This window comes from Bubalus kerabau, chromosome 20 (genome assembly GCF_029407905.1).
Source record: "Bubalus kerabau isolate K-KA32 ecotype Philippines breed swamp buffalo chromosome 20, PCC_UOA_SB_1v2, whole genome shotgun sequence".
In the NCBI taxonomy this organism is placed as follows: Eukaryota; Metazoa; Chordata; class Mammalia; order Artiodactyla; family Bovidae; genus Bubalus; species Bubalus kerabau.
Window position 1 is genome coordinate 30,446,045 of NC_073643.1, and position 20,990 is coordinate 30,467,034.

General features: G+C 41.3%; 1 protein-coding gene across 1 annotated transcript in view; it reads right to left on the reverse strand.

Moving 5' to 3' along the window:
* GXYLT2 (glucoside xylosyltransferase 2) overlaps window positions 1–20,990 on the reverse strand; it is an 81,958-nt gene that overhangs the window by 35,450 nt on the left and 25,518 nt on the right. The window contains exon 3 of the mRNA XM_055557813.1: window positions 16,813–16,944. Within this exon, the coding sequence (XP_055413788.1) occupies window positions 16,813–16,944 (132 nt within the window). The remainder of the gene's footprint in view (window positions 1–16,812; window positions 16,945–20,990) is intronic.

The window sequence follows — 20,990 nt, forward strand, 5'->3', positions numbered from 1 at the left end:
TCTTCTCCAACACCACAGTTCAAAAGCATCAATTCTTCAGCGCTCAGCCTTCTTCACAGTCCAACTCGCACATCCATACATGACCACAGGAAAAAACCATAGCCTTGACTAGACGGACCTTTGGTGGCAAAGTAATGTCTCTGCTTTTGAATATGCTATCTACGTTGGTCATAACTTTCCTTCCAAGGAGTAAGTGTCTTTTAATTTCCTGGCTGCAGTCACCATCTGCAGTGATTTTGGAGCCCCCCAAAATAAAGTCTGACACTGTTTCCAGTGGGTAATTTTCTTAGCTCCCTGACCAGAGCCCTCAGCAGTGAAAGCACAGAGTCCTAACCATTGAACCAGCAGGGAATTCTGTAGTGGATACATTTCTACTAGAATCACAGGGGTTGAGCAGTTAATGAAGGCTTGGTAAGTAAGTAAATACAGACAGACAGACATACACAAATAAATAAAAAATAATTTTCCTGCCACATTTCCTCCCTCTCACAGCAAACAACCGATTCCAATTCTTTGAGTATGTACCTTCACGTCTCTGAATAACACACTGAAAGAAAAAACTTAATTCTTTGAATTCACAGCACTTCTGACACCAAATGTACGGGGCTTTTCTCCACACCAACTAATTTCCCAGTGCTTCCTTTGGACACCAACTGAGTGTACTACAATTCAATTATGATACTATCTGAATTAGTAAGAACTACCACAGTTAGTTACCAAAGGTTAAGGGCCCAGTCCCACAAGACTGCCCGCCCCCTTCAGACGCTAATCATAAGTAGTGGTCCCCAGGTTGCTATACTTCTGTCTGACTTGGCTACAAATCAGAGGTTCCCATGATCCCCTCCTCAAGTCTGATGACTTGGTATAATGGCTCACAGAATTCAGTGAAACACTTATTTTTATGGCTTGTTGTACAGAATATAAAAAAGGATACAGATGAGCAGCCAGAAGAAAAGGTACATAAGGGGAGGTCCAGAAAGGTCCTGAGCCCATGAGCTTCTGTCTCCATGAAGTTTGCCCCACTGTCCCAGAACACGGATGTCTTCATCAACCCAAAATCTCCCTGAACCTCCTTGTTTACAGATTTTTATGAAGGCTTCATCACACAGGCATGATCAATGATTAACTCAATCTCTAATCGCCCTCTTCCTTTCCTAGAGAAAGGGGGTAGGGTTGGAATTTCTAAGCTTCTAATCACGGCTTGGCCTTTCTAGTCTTCAGCCCCTATCCAGAAGCCCACCAAGTCATTTCATTAAGACAAAAAGACATGCCTATTACCCAGGAAATTCCAAGGGACTTAGGAGCTCTAGGAAGATATTTCTTACTATGTCAGATACGTCTCATCTACTGACTTCCTACCTTAGCAGAGAATTCAGGTCCTTTTCACAAAAACTATCAGCTCCATAACACCGCTCACATACATACCTCATCTCCCAATTCAGCAACATCAAAATATCATTTTGATCAACACACAATGTTATTTTATGATGATTATTTAACATGATTTCCAATTAAGCCATGGAGCAAACCATGTGACTTCCCCTTTCTGAATAACTTTTTTTCCCTGAAATTAATAACTGTGTTTTTTTTTTTTTCTCTGTTGTGAGTTTGCTTAGTTGTCTATACTTTAGGCAAAGTTTCTTCCACAGCTTCCTGATTTGCTCTGATCAGGATGCTCTGCATCTCCCTTCCCCTGAGACTCCTCTCATGCCTCCTTTGTGTGGGATTGTCTGCTTCCTGGATCTCGCATCTTTATCTTTCTGAATGTACGCCTTCATTTTGGTGGAGCACATTATTCAGAGAGAAGACTGAAGGGGGTAAATATTTTGAAACTATGCACATCTAAAAATGTCTTGATTCTACCCACATGCTTGATTTGTAGCTGGTCTGGTAGGGAAACTAGGTTAGACATAAAACTGCCTCTGAATTTAAAGGCATTGCTCCAATATTTTAGCACGTCCTCCACTGCTGCTGACAAGTTTGAAGCCTTTCTGATTCCTGATCCTTTGATGTGAACATCCCCCAACTCTCCACCTTGCTGCTAAGTCACTTCAGTCGTGTCCGACTCTGTGCAACCCCATAGACGGCAGCCCACCAGGCTCCCCCGTCCCTGGGATTCTCCAGGCAAGAACACTGGAGTGGGTTGCCATTTCCTTCTCCAATGCATGAAAGTGAAAAGTAATAGTGAAGTCGCTCAGTCGTGTCCGACTCTTAGCAACCCCAATGGACTGCAGCTCACCAGGCTCCTCGGTCCATGGGATTTGCCAGGCAGGAGTACTGGAGTGGGCTGCCATTGCCTTCTCCACCCTCCACCTTACTGACACCTAATACATTCTTCTTTTTCTCACTACTGTTCTGAAAATTCAAGTTGTTTGTTTCACTCGATCTAGTCTGCTGTTGAACCCCTCCATTGAATTTTTCAGCCCAGTTATTATATTCTTCAGCTCTGTGAGTTCCATTTGGTACTTTCTTATATTTTCCCTTTTGGTTTAAAGTCTCACTTTGTTCATGCATTGCTCTCCAACCTTAGTGAGCATCTTTATGACTATTACATTAAACTCTTAAATCAGGTTAATTACTTATCTCCATTTCATTAAGGTCTGTTTCTGGAGTTTTATCTTTTCCTTTTGTTTGGAGCATATGCCTCTGTGTCTTCACTTTCTTTGACTCTGTGCTGGTTTCTGTGCATTAGATGAAACAGCCATCTCTCCAACTTTTTTGTTTTTAATATATATTTATTTATCTGGCTGTACAGGGTTTATAATGTTGTTCAAGTCTTTTATTCCCTTGATGTTCTGCCTACTGCTTAATCCATTATTGAACGTGGGCATTGAAATCACCTAATATTATTGGTGAACTGCCTATTTCTTCCTCTAATTCTGTCATTTTTTGCTTCAAGTACTCTGGGGACTTTTACATTTTACATAAATGCAAAAACAGTGCATAAATGTTTACAACTGTTATATTTTCTTAGTGGATTAACACGTGCATCATGGCAAAATACGCCTGTTTTTCTCTACTAATGTTGCTTTTTAAATTCTACCTTATCTGATACTAGTATAGCCAGTCCAGCTTCCTTGTGGTTGCTGTTTGATTGACATATCTTTTCCAACTTATTTGCATTTTGAACCTGAGGTATGTCTCCTATAAACAGAACATAGTTGGATTGTATTCTTTATCATCTATCTCTGGCAATTTCTATCTTTTGATTGGACTTCTACCCATTTTTATTTAATGTGATTATAGACAGAACTGAATTTATGTCTCCTATTTTTGTTTTCAATATGTATCATGTCTTTTTTATTATTCTAGTCTTACTGTTTTCTTTTGCACTGAGTATTTTTGAATGCAGCATTTTAATACATTTCTTTTCACCATGCTTTTTGAGATGTTTCCTTGGTGGTTGCTCTAGAGATTATCATATATGTCTTATCAGAATACACCTCAGATTTACACTACATTCCAGTGAGATACACAAATGTCAGTCATATATAACTCTATTTCCTCTTCTTCATTTTATAACATCATTGTTATACATATTACATCAATACTGTTATAAGCCCAACAGTATAATTGCTACTTCATATAATTTTATGTGTTTTAAAGAAGCTGAGAGAGGAAGAAGAACAAGTATATATTTATGGTGTTTGTTATATTAACTTTTTCATATGCCATTTTTAATTTTTTTCATTTGTTCCTGTGGATTCAAGTTACTATCTGCTGTCATTTTTTTATTCCGTATAATTTTTCTTCATCTAACCTCCTTTGTGCTATTATTATTAAATATATTTTAACAGTACAAATCCAAAATATAAACATAATGTTTTACACAATCATTTTTAAAATCAATCAAGAGAATAAAGGGTAAGAAATACTCATTTATATTTTCCTTTGCATTAATGCCTTTATTATACTCTTTTTTTAACATGATTTTTTAATCACTGTCTGGAGTCATTTGCTTTCAGACTGAAGAACTTCCTTTATTCTTGTGGTTCTGCTGTAAATGAATTATCTCAGATCTTGTTTATCTGGGAATGACTTTATTTCACCTTCAACTTAAAAACTATTTTGCGGGATATAAAGTTTTTGCTTGACAGTTCTCCCCATCTTTTGGCACTTCAAATAATGTTATCTCATGGTCTCAGGGTATCCACAGTTTTTGTTTTTTCACTTTATGGCCGCACCATGAGGCATGTGGTATCTTGGTTCCCAGTGCGTGAGTGCTAAGTCGTTTCAGTTGTGTCTGACTTTGTGCGACCCTTTGGGCTGTAGCCCACCAGGCTCCTCTGTCTGCGGGATTCTCCAGGCAAGAATACTGGAGTGGGATGCCATACCCTTGTCCAGGGAATCTTCCCAAACCAGTGATCAAACCCAGGTCTCCTGCATTGCAGGCAGATTCTTTATCGTTTGAGCCACCAGGGAAGCCCGAGAATACTGGAGTGGGTATCCCCTTCTCCAGGGGATCTTCCCAAGCCAAGAACTGACGGTAACTCAGCTGGTAAAGAATCGCCCTGCAATGCCGGAGACCTGGGTTTGATTTCTGGGTTGGGAAGACCTCCTGCAGGAGGGATAGGCTACCCATTCCAGTATACTTGGGGCTTCTCTGGTGGCTCAGATGCACTACCAGGGAAGTCCCCACAATTTCTACTGAGAAGTCAGCTGTTAATCTTATTGGAGTTGCCTTACATGTGACAACTATTTTTCTTTTGCGGCTCATAAAACTTTGTTTTGGTCTTTCAGGGTTTTTACCATGATTTGTGTGTGGATCTCTTTGAGTTTATCTTTCTTGGAGTTGATTTTCCATGTGTAAATAGTTTTTCATCAAATTTACAAGTTTACAACCATAATTTTTTCAAAACTTTTTTCTATTCTTTTCTCTCTCTCCTTTCCTTCTGATGCTCCCATCATACATGTCCTGGTGGCTCCAATGGTACTTCACATCTCCAAGTCTCTGCTCAATTTTATTTGTTATTTTTGCCTGTTATTCAGGTTGTATAATCTTAATATTTGATTATTTTCAAGTTTACCAATTCTTTCTACTTTAAGTTCAAATCAATAGCTGATTTTTTTCACTTCAGTTATTTTCAACTTTTCAACTCTAAAACTTCTAGGTGGCTCTTTAAAAAAAAATTAAATTTCTTTATTGACAGTCTCAATTTTACAAAACATCATCATATCATATTTTACTTTTTTAAGCACAGGTTCCTTTTGTAGCTTGAATACATTTATAATGGCTTCTCTGAAGTCTTTTTCTACTAAATCTGACAGCTGGGTCTTCTCACCAGTCAGTTTCTGTTGCCTGCATTTTTTTCCTGTGAATGAGTCACACTTTCTTGTTTATTTGCCTGCCTTATATTATTTTGTTGAAAAAAATTTAGATGATATTTTTAGCATGTTAATATATTTTAGCATGATAATACATTTTAGGATGTTTTAGCAACTTTGGATAACTCTCCCCTGCCCATGCTACACCCCACCCCAAAAAGTGCAGGGCTTGTTGATATTGTTTATTTGTTTGGTATCTTAACTGGACTATTTCAGTGCAGTCCACTTCACCTTGTGTGTGAAATCTATAACATTTTTCCTCAGAGGATGCAGCCTGTACGTACCCACGGTCACCCAGGATGACAGTGGTTTTTATCAGGGCTCTTTTTGATTGACTACTCCTCTAATCTTTCCCATAAGTTGCTCACCACTGTTGGTATTATACCCACTGTTCAGTGCAGTTCAGTCACTCAGTCGTGTCTGACTCTTTGCGACCCCATGAATCGCAGCACGCCAGGCCTCCCTGTCCATCACCAACTCCCAGAGTTTACCCAAACTCATGTCCATTGAGTCGGTGATGCCATCCAGCCATCTCATCCTCTATCATCCCCTTCTCCTCCTGCCCTCAATACCTCCCAGCATCAGGGTCTTTTCCAGTGAGTCAACTCTTCGCATGAGGTGGCCAAAGTACTGGAGTTTCAGCCTCAGCATCAGTCCTTCCAATGAACACCCAGGACTGATCTCCTTTAGAATGGACTGGTTGGATCTCCTTGCAGTCCAGGGGACTCTTAAGAGTCTTCTCCAACACCACAGTTGAAAAGCATCAATTCTTTGTTGCTCAGCTTTCTTCACATCCATAAATGACCACTGGAAAAACCATAGCCTTGACTAGACGAACCTTGGTTGGCAAAGTAATGTCTCTGCTTTTCAATATGCTATCTAGGTTGGTCATAACTTTCCTTCCAAGGAGTAAGAGTCTTTTAATTTCATGGCTGCAATCACCATCTGCAGTGATTTTGGAGCCCCCCAAAATAAAGTCTGACACTGTTTCCACTGTTTCCCCATCTATTTCTCATGAAGTGATGGGACCAGATGCCATCCATGATCTTAGTCTTCTGAATGTTGAGCTTTAAGCCAACTTTTTCACTCTCCTCTTTCACTTTCATCAAGAGCCTTTTTAGTTCCTCTTAACTTTCTGCCATAACGGTGGTGTCATCTGCATATCTGAGGTTATTGATATTTCTCCCGGCAATCTTGATTCCAGCCTGTGCTTTTTTCAGCCCAGTGTTTCTCATGATGTACTCTGCATATAAGTTAAATAAGCAGGGTGACAATATATTTGGAACCAGTCTGTTGTTCCATGTCCAGTTCTAACTGTTCTTCCTGACCTGCATACAGGTTTCTCAAGAGGCAGGTCAGGTGGTCTGGTATTCCCACCTCTTTCAGAATTTTCCACAGTTTATTGTGATCCACACAGTGAAAGACTTTGGCATAGTCAATAAAGCAGAAATAGATGTTTTTCTGGAACTCTCTTGCTTTATCGATGACACAGCTGTTAGCCTTCACTAATTGCAGCTGATTGCTCTTGTATTTTTGACAATGGCCTGAGCATGAGTTGCTCTGCAGGATGATCCATTAAATTCAGGCACATCTGAGGGGACAGTTTTAGAAGCTGGTCTTCGAACTTTGTTCTGACCAGAAGGGCACTTTTTATATTTTTTCCCCTGATTCTCCCTTGTAAACTAACTGGTCTATAGTTTATTTAGCTTCTTGCTCTCATGAAGCTTTCTCTTAATGAAGGGAGCCTCTGAAACCTTGGCCATTTTTGCCTGGGATTTAAGCTTCTGTAAGACACTGCTGGTAGAGATGAGAAATGCTGATGACCTCCCCACCCCCTGCACCCAAGAAAATACCATATCCCTCAACTGGGAGCTGTGGAGGAAAGGATTCCTATGTTCTTGACTGAACTGAGTTGGGCTTCCACCATGCTGAGTAGAAGGGGAGAGGGAGGGAGTGGGTCATGGCTCAATTCGCACAGATTCTCACTCTTTCTTATTAAGTTTTAGTAGATTTTCTTGAGTAAGAAATCTGTTTTTTTCATTTGCTTAGGCCATTAGGACAGTTTCCAAAGATTCTAGATAGTTGTTTTAAAAATAATGTTCTGGGACTCCCCTCAAGCTCCAATGCTTAAGACTTTGCCTTCCAAAGAAGGGAAGGTCTCACAAGCCCCAGGGCCAGAAAACTAGAACACAAACAAAAGAAGCAATATTGCAATAAATTTTTAAAAAATGGTCCACATAAAAAGTCTTTATATATATATATATATATATATATATATATATATATATAAAATCAGTTATGTTTGGAGATCCAACCAGTCCATTCTGAAGGAGATCAGCCCTGGGATTTCTTTGGAAGGAATGATGCTAAAGCTGAAACTCCAGTACTTTGGCCACCTCATGCGAAGAGTTGACTCATTGGAAAAGACTCTGATGCTCGGAGGGATTGGGGGCAGGAGGAGAAGGGGATGACAGAGGATGAGATGGCTGGATGGCATCACTGACTCGATGGACGTGAGTCTCAGAGAACTCCGGGAGTTGGTGATGGACAGGGAGGCCTGGCGTGCTGCAATTCATGGGGTCGCAAAGAGTCGGACACGACTGAGCGAGTGAACTGACTGATGCTTGTTTCACTGGGGAGCAGTTTCCAGAACTCTCCTGCTGACATTTCAGATGTCACCACCCTGCCAGGCTCTTTTTCCACTGCAGCAGCTAAGCTTCTAGAACATAATTCTCAGGCTGCTTCAAGCAATCATCATTCTCATGATGTGAGCCTAGCAAAGGACTACGAGAGACAGAGTCCTGGTGACATTACAGCAGCCTTTGGATCTAGTTGTGCTTGAGATCAGTCCTCTGATCTGGACTCTACAGTCAGATAAGTGAATAAACTGCCTTTTCTGCTTCAGTTCAGTTCAGTCACTCAGTCATGTCTGACTCTTTGCAACCTCATGGACTATAGCATGCGAGGCTCCCCAGTCCATCACCAACTCCCAGAGTTTACTCAAACTCATGACCATTGAGTTCGTGATGCTGTCCAACCATCTGATCCTCTGTCGTCCCCTACTCCTCCTGCCTTCAATCTTTCCCAGCATCAGGGTCATTTCAAATGAGTCAGTTCTTCGCATCAGGTGGCCAAAGTATTGGAGTTTCAGCTTCAGCATCAGTCCCTTCAATGAACAGTCAGGATTGATTTCCTTTAGGATGGACTGGTTGGATCTCCTTGCAGTCCAAGGGACTCTCAAGAGTCTTCTCCAACACCACAGTTCAAAAGCATCAATTCTTCAGCGCTCAGCTTTCTTTATAGTCCAACTCTCACTTCCATACATAACTACTGGAAAAACCATAGCCTTGACTAGACAGCAAAGAAAGGCAATGACAAAGAATGCTCAAACTACTGCACAATTGCACTCATCTCACACGCTAGTAAAGTAATGCTCAAAATTCTCCAAGCCAGGCTTCAGCAATACGAGAACCGTGAACTTCCAGATGTTCAAGCTGGTTTTAGAAAAGGCAGAGGAACCAGAGATCAAATTGCCAACATCCGCTGGATCATGGAAAAAGCAAGAGCATTCCAGAAAAACATCTATCTGCTTTATTAACTATGCCAAAGCCTTTCACTGTGTGGATCACAATAAACTGTGGAAAATTCTGAAGAGGTAGGAATACCAGAACACCTGACCTGCCTCTTGAAAAACCTGTATGCAGGTCAGGAAGAACAGTTAGAACTGGACATGGAACAACAGACTGGTTCCAAATAGGAAAAGGAGTACGTCAAGGCTGTATATTGTCACCCTGCTTATTTAACTTATATGCAGAGTACATCATGAGAAACACTGGGCTGAAAGAAGCACAGGCTGGAATCAAGATTGCCAGGAGAAATATCAATAACCTCAGATATGCAGATGATACCACCATTATGGCAGAAAGTGAAGAGGAACTCAAAAGCCTCTTGATGAAAGTGAAAGAGGAGAGTGAAAAAGTTGGCTTAAAGCTCAACATTCAGAAAACAAAGATCATGACATCTGGTCCCATCACTTCATGGGAAATAGATGGGGAAACAGTGGAAACAGTGTCCGACTTTATTTTGGGGGGCTCCAAAATCATTGCAGATGATGCCTGCAGCCATGAAATTAAAAGACGCTTACTTCTTGGAAGAAAAGTTATGACCAACGTAGATAGCATATTGAAAAGCAGAGACGTTACTTTGCCAACAAAGGTTCATCTAGTCAAGGCTATGGTTTTTCCTGTGGATGTGAGAGTTGGACTGTGAAGAAGGCTGAGCAGTGAAGAATTGATGCTTTTGAACTGTAGTGTTGGAGAAGACTCTTAAGAGTCCCCTGGACTGCAAGGAGATCCAACCAGTCCATTCTGAAGGAGATCAGCCCTGGGATTTCTTTGGAAGGAATGATGCTAAAGCTGAAACTCCAGTACTTTGGCCACCTCATGCGAAGAGTTGACTCATTGGAAAAGACTCTGATGCTGGGAGGGATTGGGGGCAGGAGGAGAAGGGGATGACAGAGGATGAGATGGTTGGATGGCATCACTGACTTGATGGATGTGAGTCTGGGTGAACTCCGGGAGTTGGTGATGGACAGGGAGGCCTGGCGTGCTGCGATTCATGGGGTCGGTCGCAAAGAGTCGGACACGACTGAGCAACTGAACTGAACTAAAAATTTGGAAGGAAAGTTATGACCAATCTAGGCAGCATATTAAAAAGGAGAGACATTACTTAACCAACAAAGGTCTGTCTAGTGAAGGCTATGGTTTTTCCAGTAGTCATGTATGGATGTGAGAGTTGGACTATAAAGAAAGCTGAGCCCCAAAGAATGATGCTTTTGAACTGTGGTGTTGGAGAAGACTCTTGAGAGTCCCTTGGACTGCAAGGAGATCCAACCAGTCCATCCTAAAGGAGATCAGTCCTGGGTGTTCATTGGTAGGACTGATGTTGAAGCTGAAACTCCAATACTTTGGCCACCTGATGCGAAGAGCTGACTCATTGGAAAAGACCCTGGGAAAGATTGAGGGCAGGAGGAGAAGGGGATGACAGAGGATGAGATGGCTGGATGGCATGACCGACTCAATGGACATGAGTTTGGGTAAACTCCGGGAGTTGGTGATGGACAGGGAGGCCTGGTGTGCTGCAGTTCATGGGGTTGCAAAGAGTCGGACACGACTGAGCAACTGAAGTGAACTGAACTGAACTGACTAGATGGACCTTTGCTGGCAAAGTAATATCTCTGCTTTTTAATATGCTGTCTAGGTTCATCATAGATTTTCTTTCAAGGAGCAAACACCTTTTAATTTTATGGCTGCAGGCACCATCTGCAGTGATTTTGGAGCCCAAGAAAATAAAGTCTGTCACTGTTTCCATTGTTTTCCCATCTATTTGCCATGAAGTTATGGGACCAGATGCCATGATCTTAGTTTTTTGAATGTTGAGTTTTAAGCCAACTTTTTTTTCTTTTTCCAGTTTATTTATTTTACTTTTCAATATTGTATTTGTTTTGCCATACATTGACATGAATCCGCCATGGGTGTACATGTGTTCCCCATTCCGAACCCCCCTCCCACCTCCCTCCCCATCCCATCCCTCTGGGTCATCCCAGTGCACCAGCTCCGAGCACCCTGTATCATGCATCAAACCTGGACTGGCGACTCGTTTCACATGTGATAATTTACATGTTTCAATGCCATTCTCCCATATCATCCCACCCTCACCCTCTCCCACAGAGTCCAAAAGACTGTTGTATACATCTGTGTCTCTTTTGCTGTCTTGCATTCAGGGTTATTGTTACCATCTTTCTGAATTCCATATATATGCATTAGTATACTGTATTGGTGTTTTTCTTTCTGGCTTACTTCACTCTGTATAATAGGCTCCAGTTTCATCTACCTCATTAGAACTGATTCAAATATATTGTTTTTAATGGCTGATTAATATTCCATTGTGTATATGTATCACAGCTTTCTTATCCATTTGTCTGCTGATGGACATCTAGGTTGCTTCCATGTCCTGGAGTTTTAAGCCAATTTTTTAATTCTCCTCTTTGACTTTCTCTGCTTAGCTATTTATAGTTGAAATTGAGTTTCTCTCACAGGTAACCAAGAGTTGTAACTAATATCCTAAATGTCAAATGTTTAATAATGTGTGAGTAAATGTGGAAAACTTGTTGAACAAAATTGGTGTCTAGGGTCATTTTCATGCAATCTTTTAGGTAGTTAACTTCATCCTGATAATATAAGGCCTCTTAGGGCTTGATGAAATATACAGACATCATTTATGATGATGCGAACTGATGTTCCTCTTAATAAGGCTTTTTAATATATTCCTATTTGCCTGTCAATGTTTGTTGAAATACAAAAGGTTCTTTCCAAGAAAGTCTCAACGTTAATTGCTAATTCTGAAACATATTATTGATAATACAAAAACCTTACCTTAATTATAAAAAGTTCTAATAAAACGAGGTTCTAATAAGCCAAGTAAACCTCTCTTTTCCCTCAACATATGTCAGACGCATTAGAACATTCTCCTAGTGGGCATAAAGTTTTCCAAATACTGGAACCAGGTAAAGACCTCTTTAACAAACTGTAAGTGCAAAAAGGGAAGGTTATATGTTGTTGCTCTTGATGTTACATAGAAAATCTAGGTAATTAAGATTTTTATTTGGCATGGTATTACTTTGAAATATTAAAGAATGGGACAAGTTCGTTGGAAATACAGTTAAAAAATTCTCAGGACATATTTATGTTTTGTGAATTCACATCACCTTTTCTTTCTTTAATAGGAATTAGTGAGAGTTTATGGGCTTCCCTGGTAGCTTAGCTGGTAAAGAATCCGCCTGCAATGTGGGAGACTCCGGTTCCATTCCTGGGTTGGGAAGATCCCCTGGAGAAAGAAATGGCAACCCAGCCCAGTATTCTTGCCTGGAGAATTCCATGAACAGAGGAGCCTGGATAACCAACAGGGACTGAAACTGAGTCTCAGGTCTCCTGCATTGGCAGGCAGGTTCTTACTATTAGTGCTACCTGGGAAGCCCAGGATCTGCAGAGAGGAACATGAGGAGATAGGTCTTTATAATCAAACAGGCACATTGTGTAACAAAATGTGGAGATTCAGTATAAAATCTCACTAATTCCTATTAAATAAAGAAAAGGTGATGTGAATTCACAAAACAGTTGTTCTTAGAAAAGTAAAGGCTTTTTTTTGGCTTTTACTAAGCAAAAAGGGAACAGTCCTCCAGGATCAATTTGAAAGGACAGATTTGACTTATCTGTGGTTGGCATATTGTTTTAAATACTTTGAGCTTCATGCAGCCTAGGGAGCTTCATCAAGTCACCTGTTAGCTCGCACTAATAATGGTCCTTAGATCCACTGTTCACAGAAACAGAAAAGTTAACGACCATTGATTGATTTAGGACTTCATAAATCTTGAATTTGTGGGATCTGAATTCCAGTAATTGTACTTGAGAATCTAATAGGTTTGACTTGCAAAGGTTCATTCTCTGGTTAGTAAAATCTTACCTGAGAAAAGGGCTTCCCTGATAGCTCAGTTGGTAAAGAATTCTCCTGTAATGCAGGACACCCTAGTTCGATTCCTGGATTGGAAAGATCCCTTGGAGAAGGGATAGGCTACCCATTCCAGTACTCTTGGGCTTCCCTTGTGCCTCAGCTGGTAAAGAAGCCTTATGCAATGTGGGAGAACTGGGTTTGATCCCTGGGTTGGGAAGATCCCCTGGAGAAGGGAAAAACTACCGACTCCAGTATTCTGGCCTGGAGAATTCCATGGACTGTAGAGTCCACGGGGTTGCAAAAAGCTGGACACGACTGAGCGACTTTTACTTTCACTTACCTGAGAAAAGGTTTCATCTACAGACGACACTCCCTCAGAACAAAGGTAAGACTGCTTCTCAGTATTTGACTGACCAGGGCCAGAATGTTTGCATTTTAGAATCTCCATCTCCTCTGCACTGACTGAGCAGCACCCTTGATTTGGTTTTATAGAGACAAATTCCAAGGAAAACATCACCCAGACTTTATTTCAAATTACCATGAAGATCAATATATCTCACTGATGTCCAGAAAAGCCATGTTTATAATCTTCTGTTATGATATACAACTCAGGGAAAGTAACTGTCCTGTCAACCACAATCTCTCTTTATTATTTTTAAGAAGGGTTAGTTTCCATTATCAAAAGCAGATAAGGAATTCCAGCACTCATTTGTCATTCAAAATGGAATAGACTTGTTCAGCGGGGAATGAATGAAAACCATCGTGTGGTAGGTTTGTTTTTTTAGTAGTGGCAGTAAAGTCACAATTCAAGGTCAGGGAAAATTCAAATGTCTTCTACTTGGTTGTTACTATTTTTTTGGTAGGTTGGGGTGACAATTTTCCAATAATTACTTGGGATTTCTAATATTTTTCCCCTAAAACAGTTAAGCAGAAGCTTGAGATTTTTTTCTTGTCTTCTCAAATAGTTTTCATAACACCAACCCAGAGATTTTAGTTCTGATTTAGGGTAGTTGCTTCTTGAAGTGAAAGTGTTAGTCGCTCAGTTGTCTCTGACTTTTTGAGACCCCTGGACTGTAACCCTCCAGGCTCCTCTGTCCATGGGATTCTCCAGGCAAGAATACCAGAATGGGTTGCCATTCCCTTCTCCAGGGGATCTTCCACACCCAGGGATCGAATCTGGGTCTCCTACACTGTGGGTGGATTCTTTACCATCTGAGCCACTTCTTACTTTGTTTCATAAAGTGAATCCCATCTCACAACCTGTACTAAAGGCTGTACCACGTGAAAGACAGGTCATTTAGTAGTCAGTGAACTTGTGCAGCAAATCTCCACCAATAGTACATCCAGCTTGTATTTCTTTTTCACGGGTTCTGATTAGGAAACGCTAGAAATGCCATTTGCCATTTGGGGTTTCAGACCAACAGATGGTAAGGCCTCCTTGTGTGGGTGTTTCCCAGGTACCTCAAAATCAAAATATGATCCCAATTAAACTCATCTTCTCCCTTACAAATAATGGTATTTCTTTATAGCCTTTTCCATCTCTAAGTTTTGTTTTTACATTTTTTGATTTTTTTTGGCCCCACCATGTAGCATATGGACTCTTAGGTTCCCAACCAGGGATTGAACCCATGCCGTCTATGGTGGAAGCACAGAGTCTTAACCACTGGATCGCCAGGCAAGTCCCCTTTTCCATCTCTAAATAGCACTACTATTATACATTCCCAAGTGATGAAGTGGTGAAGAGTCTGCTGCCAATGCAGAGACACAAGAGATGTGTGTTTGATCCTTGGGTCAGGAAGATCCTCTGGAGAAGGAAATGGCAACCCACTCCAGTAGTCTTGCCTGGAAAATTGCATGGACAGAGGAGCCCAGCAGGCTTTAATCCATGGAGTCGCAGAGAGTTGGACACAACTGAGCTCACACATACACACACATACATTGTATAGTTTGAACTAAAAGAAACAGCGTTTTTTGTAGGTCATAAATAGCTGAATACTGGCAATTTCAAACAGATCAACTTTAAAAGCTGTTCAGATCAGAAACCTTGGTGAAATCTTGATCACCCCCACTCTCATAGCCAGCTACTCATAGGGATAGAGGCATGGTCTGCATTCATCTCTAAGGCAACCAACCGCCAGAGCTGAAGTCAGTATTAATTGGTCTCAGCAATTCCACTATCCATACTGTAATGAACAAGTGAATTCTTTTTTTCCCCCCTAAATATGTATTTATTTATTTGGCTGTGCCAGATCTTAGTTGTGGCATGTGGAATCTAGTTCCCTGACCAGGGATTGAACCCCGTCCCCAGCTTCAGAGCATGGAGTCTTAGCCACTGAACCACCAGGGAAATCCATGAATCCTCTTCAGTACCCAAGTCAGATCATCTCACTTCCAAGCTAAGAATTGTTCAGTGGCATCTCACTGTCCTAACACAAAGATCAGACATTCCAACATGGCTTATAGAGTCTGCAAGCTCCAGACCCTGTCAACCCCTTCTATTCCACCACACTCTGTTTTCAGTTACCGGAATCTTCTATCTTCTCAAACATGTGCCTTCCTACTTTTGTAGTAGGGCCTGTATACCTACTATTCCATTTACCTGGAACCTTTTTTTCTCATTACTTCTCAGACTCTAGGCACCCAGTGACCACCGCCTTCTACTACTCCCTCTTCCACATTTCAGCATAAAAGCCATTCCTCAACAGAACTGTCTAGATATCCCCCAGATCAAAGTGTAACCCTATGTTACATACATCCATGAGACTCTGTTCTCCATCTCATCATGGATCACATTTCTAAGTTCTTGTTCATTTCCATGCTAGACTCAAACTCCAAGGGGGCAAGACCAATAAATAATTATTAAGGATTTGCTGTATAGCACAGGGAACTCTACTAAATACTCCATAATGACCTGTATGGGAAAAGAATCTAAAAAAGACTGGATATATGTTAGTTATAACTGACTCACTTTGCTGTACAGCAGAAAGTAACACAACATTGTAAATCAACCATACTTCAATAAAAAATAAAAAAAAATAAAAAAGACCATGGGTGTCTTGTTCACTGCCATATCACCATCACTAAGCCAGAGCTTAGCACCTAATGGGCACTCAATAAATGTTTACTGAAAGCATGACCTTCACAAATGTCAAGGCTGCAATTCACAAGTCAAAGCTGCCATTTTGTTCAGTGATATTGTCAGCTTTGGTATATCTTTGGTGCTTTTCTATTTAGGATTTTTTTTTTAAAGGAAACAAAGACTTTCAACTTGAACACTCCAGATGGAAAAGGTGAACTGGAACTCTGGACCTTCTCTGAATTATTCCCTAGCAAAGTTACAGCTGGGCTTCCCTGGTGGCTCAGTGGTAAAGAATTTGCCTGCCAATGTCAGAGATGTGGGTTCAATCCCCGAGTCAGGAAGATACTCTGGAGAAGGAAATGGCAACCCACTCCAGTATTCCTGCCTGGAAAATCCCATGAACAGAGGAGCCTGGCAGCTCCAGTCCATGGGGTCGCAAGAGTCAGACATGACTTAGTGACTAAAGCAACAACAACAACAGAGTGACATCCAGTAGTAGTTCTTATTGTAAGAGAAATAATGAAAATCTAAAATAACATTTATTGAGCAGCAACTATGTGCCAAGCTTATGGAAGAAAGTGAGGCTTAGAGAAGTTTAGAGATTTAGTGAGGTCCACAGAGCTAGAAAATGTGGATCCATAGTCAAAAAGACTCATAATCAAGAATGCTCTGGATACTCTTAGTCCCTCAATCTTTGAGAAAGACAATTTCTCAACCACAGGGACCGTCTCTGTACACCCTGATCATTAAGAGCATCAACTACAAAATCTAAGAGGAACATATTTTCCCCTGTAACCACTGTAATTAAAATGTTTCTAAACAAACGCTACTTTATTCCATGATGTTTCCAAATGCAATTCTCTCCCAAGCAGCATGTTATAAAAAGCAGGTGTTCCTACCGGAAGAAAGAGTCTCTGGGCAGCACAGGGTTTGAATAATTTCTTCCATTCCTGAGGGTTTCCAGCCGAAAATGTGATGGGGTAGATTCTGTGCTCAAACTTCTTTGTATATGAGTCAGGCCACTGTCGAAGCTGAAAAAGATAGCAGGGAAGGGGAGGGTGATTAGACTCCAGAAATATGGAAAACACCTAAAACTTCTGAGTGGCAACATATAAATTATTCAGGTAGCATGCATAGAAAGTTTAACTTTATCACCATAACTGGTGCTCACTGAACAGACCATTGTCAAGATTTTAAAAAAACAGCATCCAGAGTTGGCAAGGATGATGGGAAACGCGCACCTTAATGCTGGAAGGGTAAATTATAAAAAAAAACTTCCAAGAGGGCAATTTAGAAAGTGCTAATAACAAACCCCAAGACAGAGGTCCAAGGACTTTCACCAAAACAAAGTTTTTAGAAAACAATAAAAAACAAAACAAAACAAAATCCCCTTGGGAACAAATTAAATACTCAATAATAAGGAACTGGGAAAATGCATTATGATGGAACTACACAGTGGACTATTGTAAAGGGTAAGTACAGGTGGCACCAGTGGTAAAGAACTCGCCTGCCAATGCAGGAGATGCAAGAGACGTGGGTTTGATCCCTGGATTGGGAAGATTCCCTGGAGGAGGACGTGGCACCCCACTGCAGTATTCTTGCCTGGAGAATCCCATGGACAGAGTAGCCTGGCAGGCTACATACAGTCCATGGGGTCGCAAAGAGTTGGACACAACTGAAATGACTTAGCATGCATGCATATGTGCCATTATGAAAAAATAGTTACAATATATAGTTAGGTTTTAGAAAAAGCAAAGTCCAAAAAGAAATTTATAATATGGTTCTATCACACAGGGCAAAATACATGCGTGTATTTTACATGTAGAGAAAAATCTGAACAGACATGCACCAAACTGTTAAAAGTGGGTACCTATGGAAGTGGGGGTGTCATTTTCTATGTTTAAATTTCTGTATTCTTTAAAACTTTTATAGGGAGTGTATATTACTTTCTCTGCTTATATTAATCTTATAATAAAATTATTTTAATCAGTAGACTTTATTTTTCAGAGTAGCTTTATGTTTACAGAAAAATTGACCAGGAAGTACACAGAGTTCCCATATATTCTCTCTCCTTCCCTTCCCCATCCCACAGTTTCCTCATCATTAACATCTTGCATGAATGTGGCACATTTGTTACAAGTGATGACCCAGTATCAATACATTATCAAGTAAAGCCCATAGTCTACATGAGGACTCATTCTTTGTATCACCCAATTTTATGGGTTTTGACAACTGCATGATGCTCTACATCTACCATTACAGAATGGCAATGTCTCATGCACCCCACCAGAATGGGCTGGTGGCTGTCCCCACTTCCGTGTCCTTCTATTTCCTGGTTCTGAGTCTGGAGCAAAGGTAAATTGCATATTTGATTGTGAACTGCTTGAAGAGGTTAAGAAACCAACCAGCTGACATTTTCAACTTTTATATTAGGAGATGACAAAAATAAATGAAACTTTCCAATATTAAATATCAACAATGTAGATGGTAAACACCAATATCTACAGCTTAAAAAAAACTCTAGTTCTTAAACAGCTTTAAAAAAAAAATCTACTTCAATGAAACAGCAGTGGCCTACAATGCAGTTTCCAGAGGGATCATGATGGCAATTAGCATTTTGTTTTGTTCTGACGCTGGGGTATGTGTTCCTGAGCCTCCCAGAAAGTTATCACAAGACACTCTGGATATTCCCACAATGCCTCAGTGTTGAAACTAACTGACAACCCTGAGAAGGATGCGATAACCTGCCCCTCCACACCAGCATCTCACATGGCTGGGCAGAAACCAACTGCTGCTGATCTACAGTTTTAGGGCTAATACAGTACCCACTAGACAGAAACATTCCAAGGAATCTGTAGAATCTGATATGGCCTCACACTTATACTCCACAACAAGCAAAGCAAGAATCATTTGTCCCTTCTGTGGATCTATGATAGATTTTTGCTTGATACAAATGAAGAAATTGAAGCTGAGACACATTCCGCAACTTATGAAAAAGCCAATGTTTTACATCTAAACTGGCACCATAATCTTAGCATGGAAAAAAAAGGGGCCATATGTCCTGCTGTGATTTTTAACACCCTATTATAATTTCCTTTGCAACTGGGCGTCACTGATGTAACAAAGACCTGAGGAAATAAGCCGTCAAAGGGATAAAGTCATCTGAGCAATGCAAAACATAACACAACTGCACAAGTAGCTACAAAATTTTCCCATACAATAGTGCCTAATTTATAACGTCCCAGGAGAAGGCAATGGCACCCCACTCCAGTACTCTTGCCTGGAAAATCCCATAGACAGAGGAGCCTGGTAGGTTGCAGTTCATGGGGTCGCTAGGAGTCGGACATATCTGAGTGACTTCACTTTCACGCATTGGAAAAGGAAATGGCAACCCACTCCACTGATCTTGCCTGGAGAATCCCAGGGACGGGGGAGCCTTGTGGGCTGCCGTCTCTGGGGTTGCACAGAGTCGGACACGACTGAAGCGACTTAGCAGCAGCAGCAGCAGGTACTATGGCTCAGAACAAATTACTCCAAAACTTAGTAGTACAAAACAACCACTTATTATGCTCATAGATTCCAAAGATCAAAAAAATCAGACAAGGCACAGACAGGATGGCTTGACTTTGCTTCACAATGTCTGGGGCCTCAACTACTACTGAGGCTGGGGGCTGGAATCATCTAATGGCTTGTTCTCACATGTCTGGTGGTGGAGGTTGGTTACCGGCTGGGGACCTGACTTCTCTCTGTGTGGGCTTCTTCCTATGGGTGAATTTGGACTTTCTCACTGCATGGTGGCGAGGTTCCAGGGCCAGGCATCCCAAGAGATAGCTAGGCAGAAGCTGTATCCTTTTTCTGACCCAGTCTCAGATGTCACATAGCAGGACATCTGGCATACTCTACATTATGTACACGTACATATTATGTGCTTGTGCTCAGTCGCTCAGTCGTTTCTGACTTTTGTTTCCCAGGTAGCACAGTGCTAAACAATCTGCCTGCCAGTGCATGAGATGCAAGAGACGCGGGTCCAATCCCTGGGTTGGGAAGATCCCTGGAAAAGGAAATGACAACCCACTCCAGTATTCTTGCCTGGAAAATTCCATGGACAGAGGAGCCTGGTAGGCTACTAAGCATCCATACACACACATATTATGTATGTAGATATATCTGTATCACCTCTTGCCTTATAACAAATGACCCTAAAACTTAGTAGCTTAAAACCACAAACATTCATTATCTCATATAATTTCTTAGGGTCAGGAATCTGTGAGCTGGGTTGCTCTGGATGAGGAGCCCTCCTGAGGGTGAGTCATCTGAAGGCTGGATGGGGTTAGAAGTCCAGTCTCCAAGCTCATGTGCATGAATGTCAGCAAGAAGTCTTCATGCTTTAATGCATGGTCTCCTGCAAGGGCTGCTCTGATACAAAAGCTGGCCTCCAAGAGAGAAAGAACACAACCAGGATGGAAGGTGTACTGACTTTTTAGATCTAATCTCAGAAGTGACATAGCATCACTTCTTCCCTATGCTACTGATCATGCAGGCCAGCCCTGGGACAGTGTAGGAGGAAAATACACACAGATGTGAATAGTAGGAGGCAGGATCAGGGGGCCCTTCAGAAAACATAACCTGTTACACATCTGTAATTATATATATACATCTTCCTTCTCTTTTTAAAATTTAAGTCTGCATTCTGTTCTGTTCCATTCTCATGCCCCTTCTAGCATGTAGTAGGTACTCAATAAATACTTGTTCAGTGGATACTGTACGTGACCCGACTAGTGTTGGCCCATAGCCACTTTTGCTCCATTCCTGCACAGAGCATACTTCTCAGCCCCTTTGGAGTTGGGTGGGTCTTGTGACCAGCTGCTGCTGGACAGTTAAACAGGAACAGAAATGTCAGTGTCAAGTGGAGGGAGTGAAAGGCACCATGGGGATCTGATAGTCCGTGTCTTTCCTTTAGTGGCATCTTAAGAACTGCAGAGGCCAAATGTTCCAACAGGTGCCAGCTACATGCAAGAATGGTCTCTGTTAACTCTGGTCCCAGGCTGAGAGGGCCGTGTGGAGAGGCCCTCTGAGA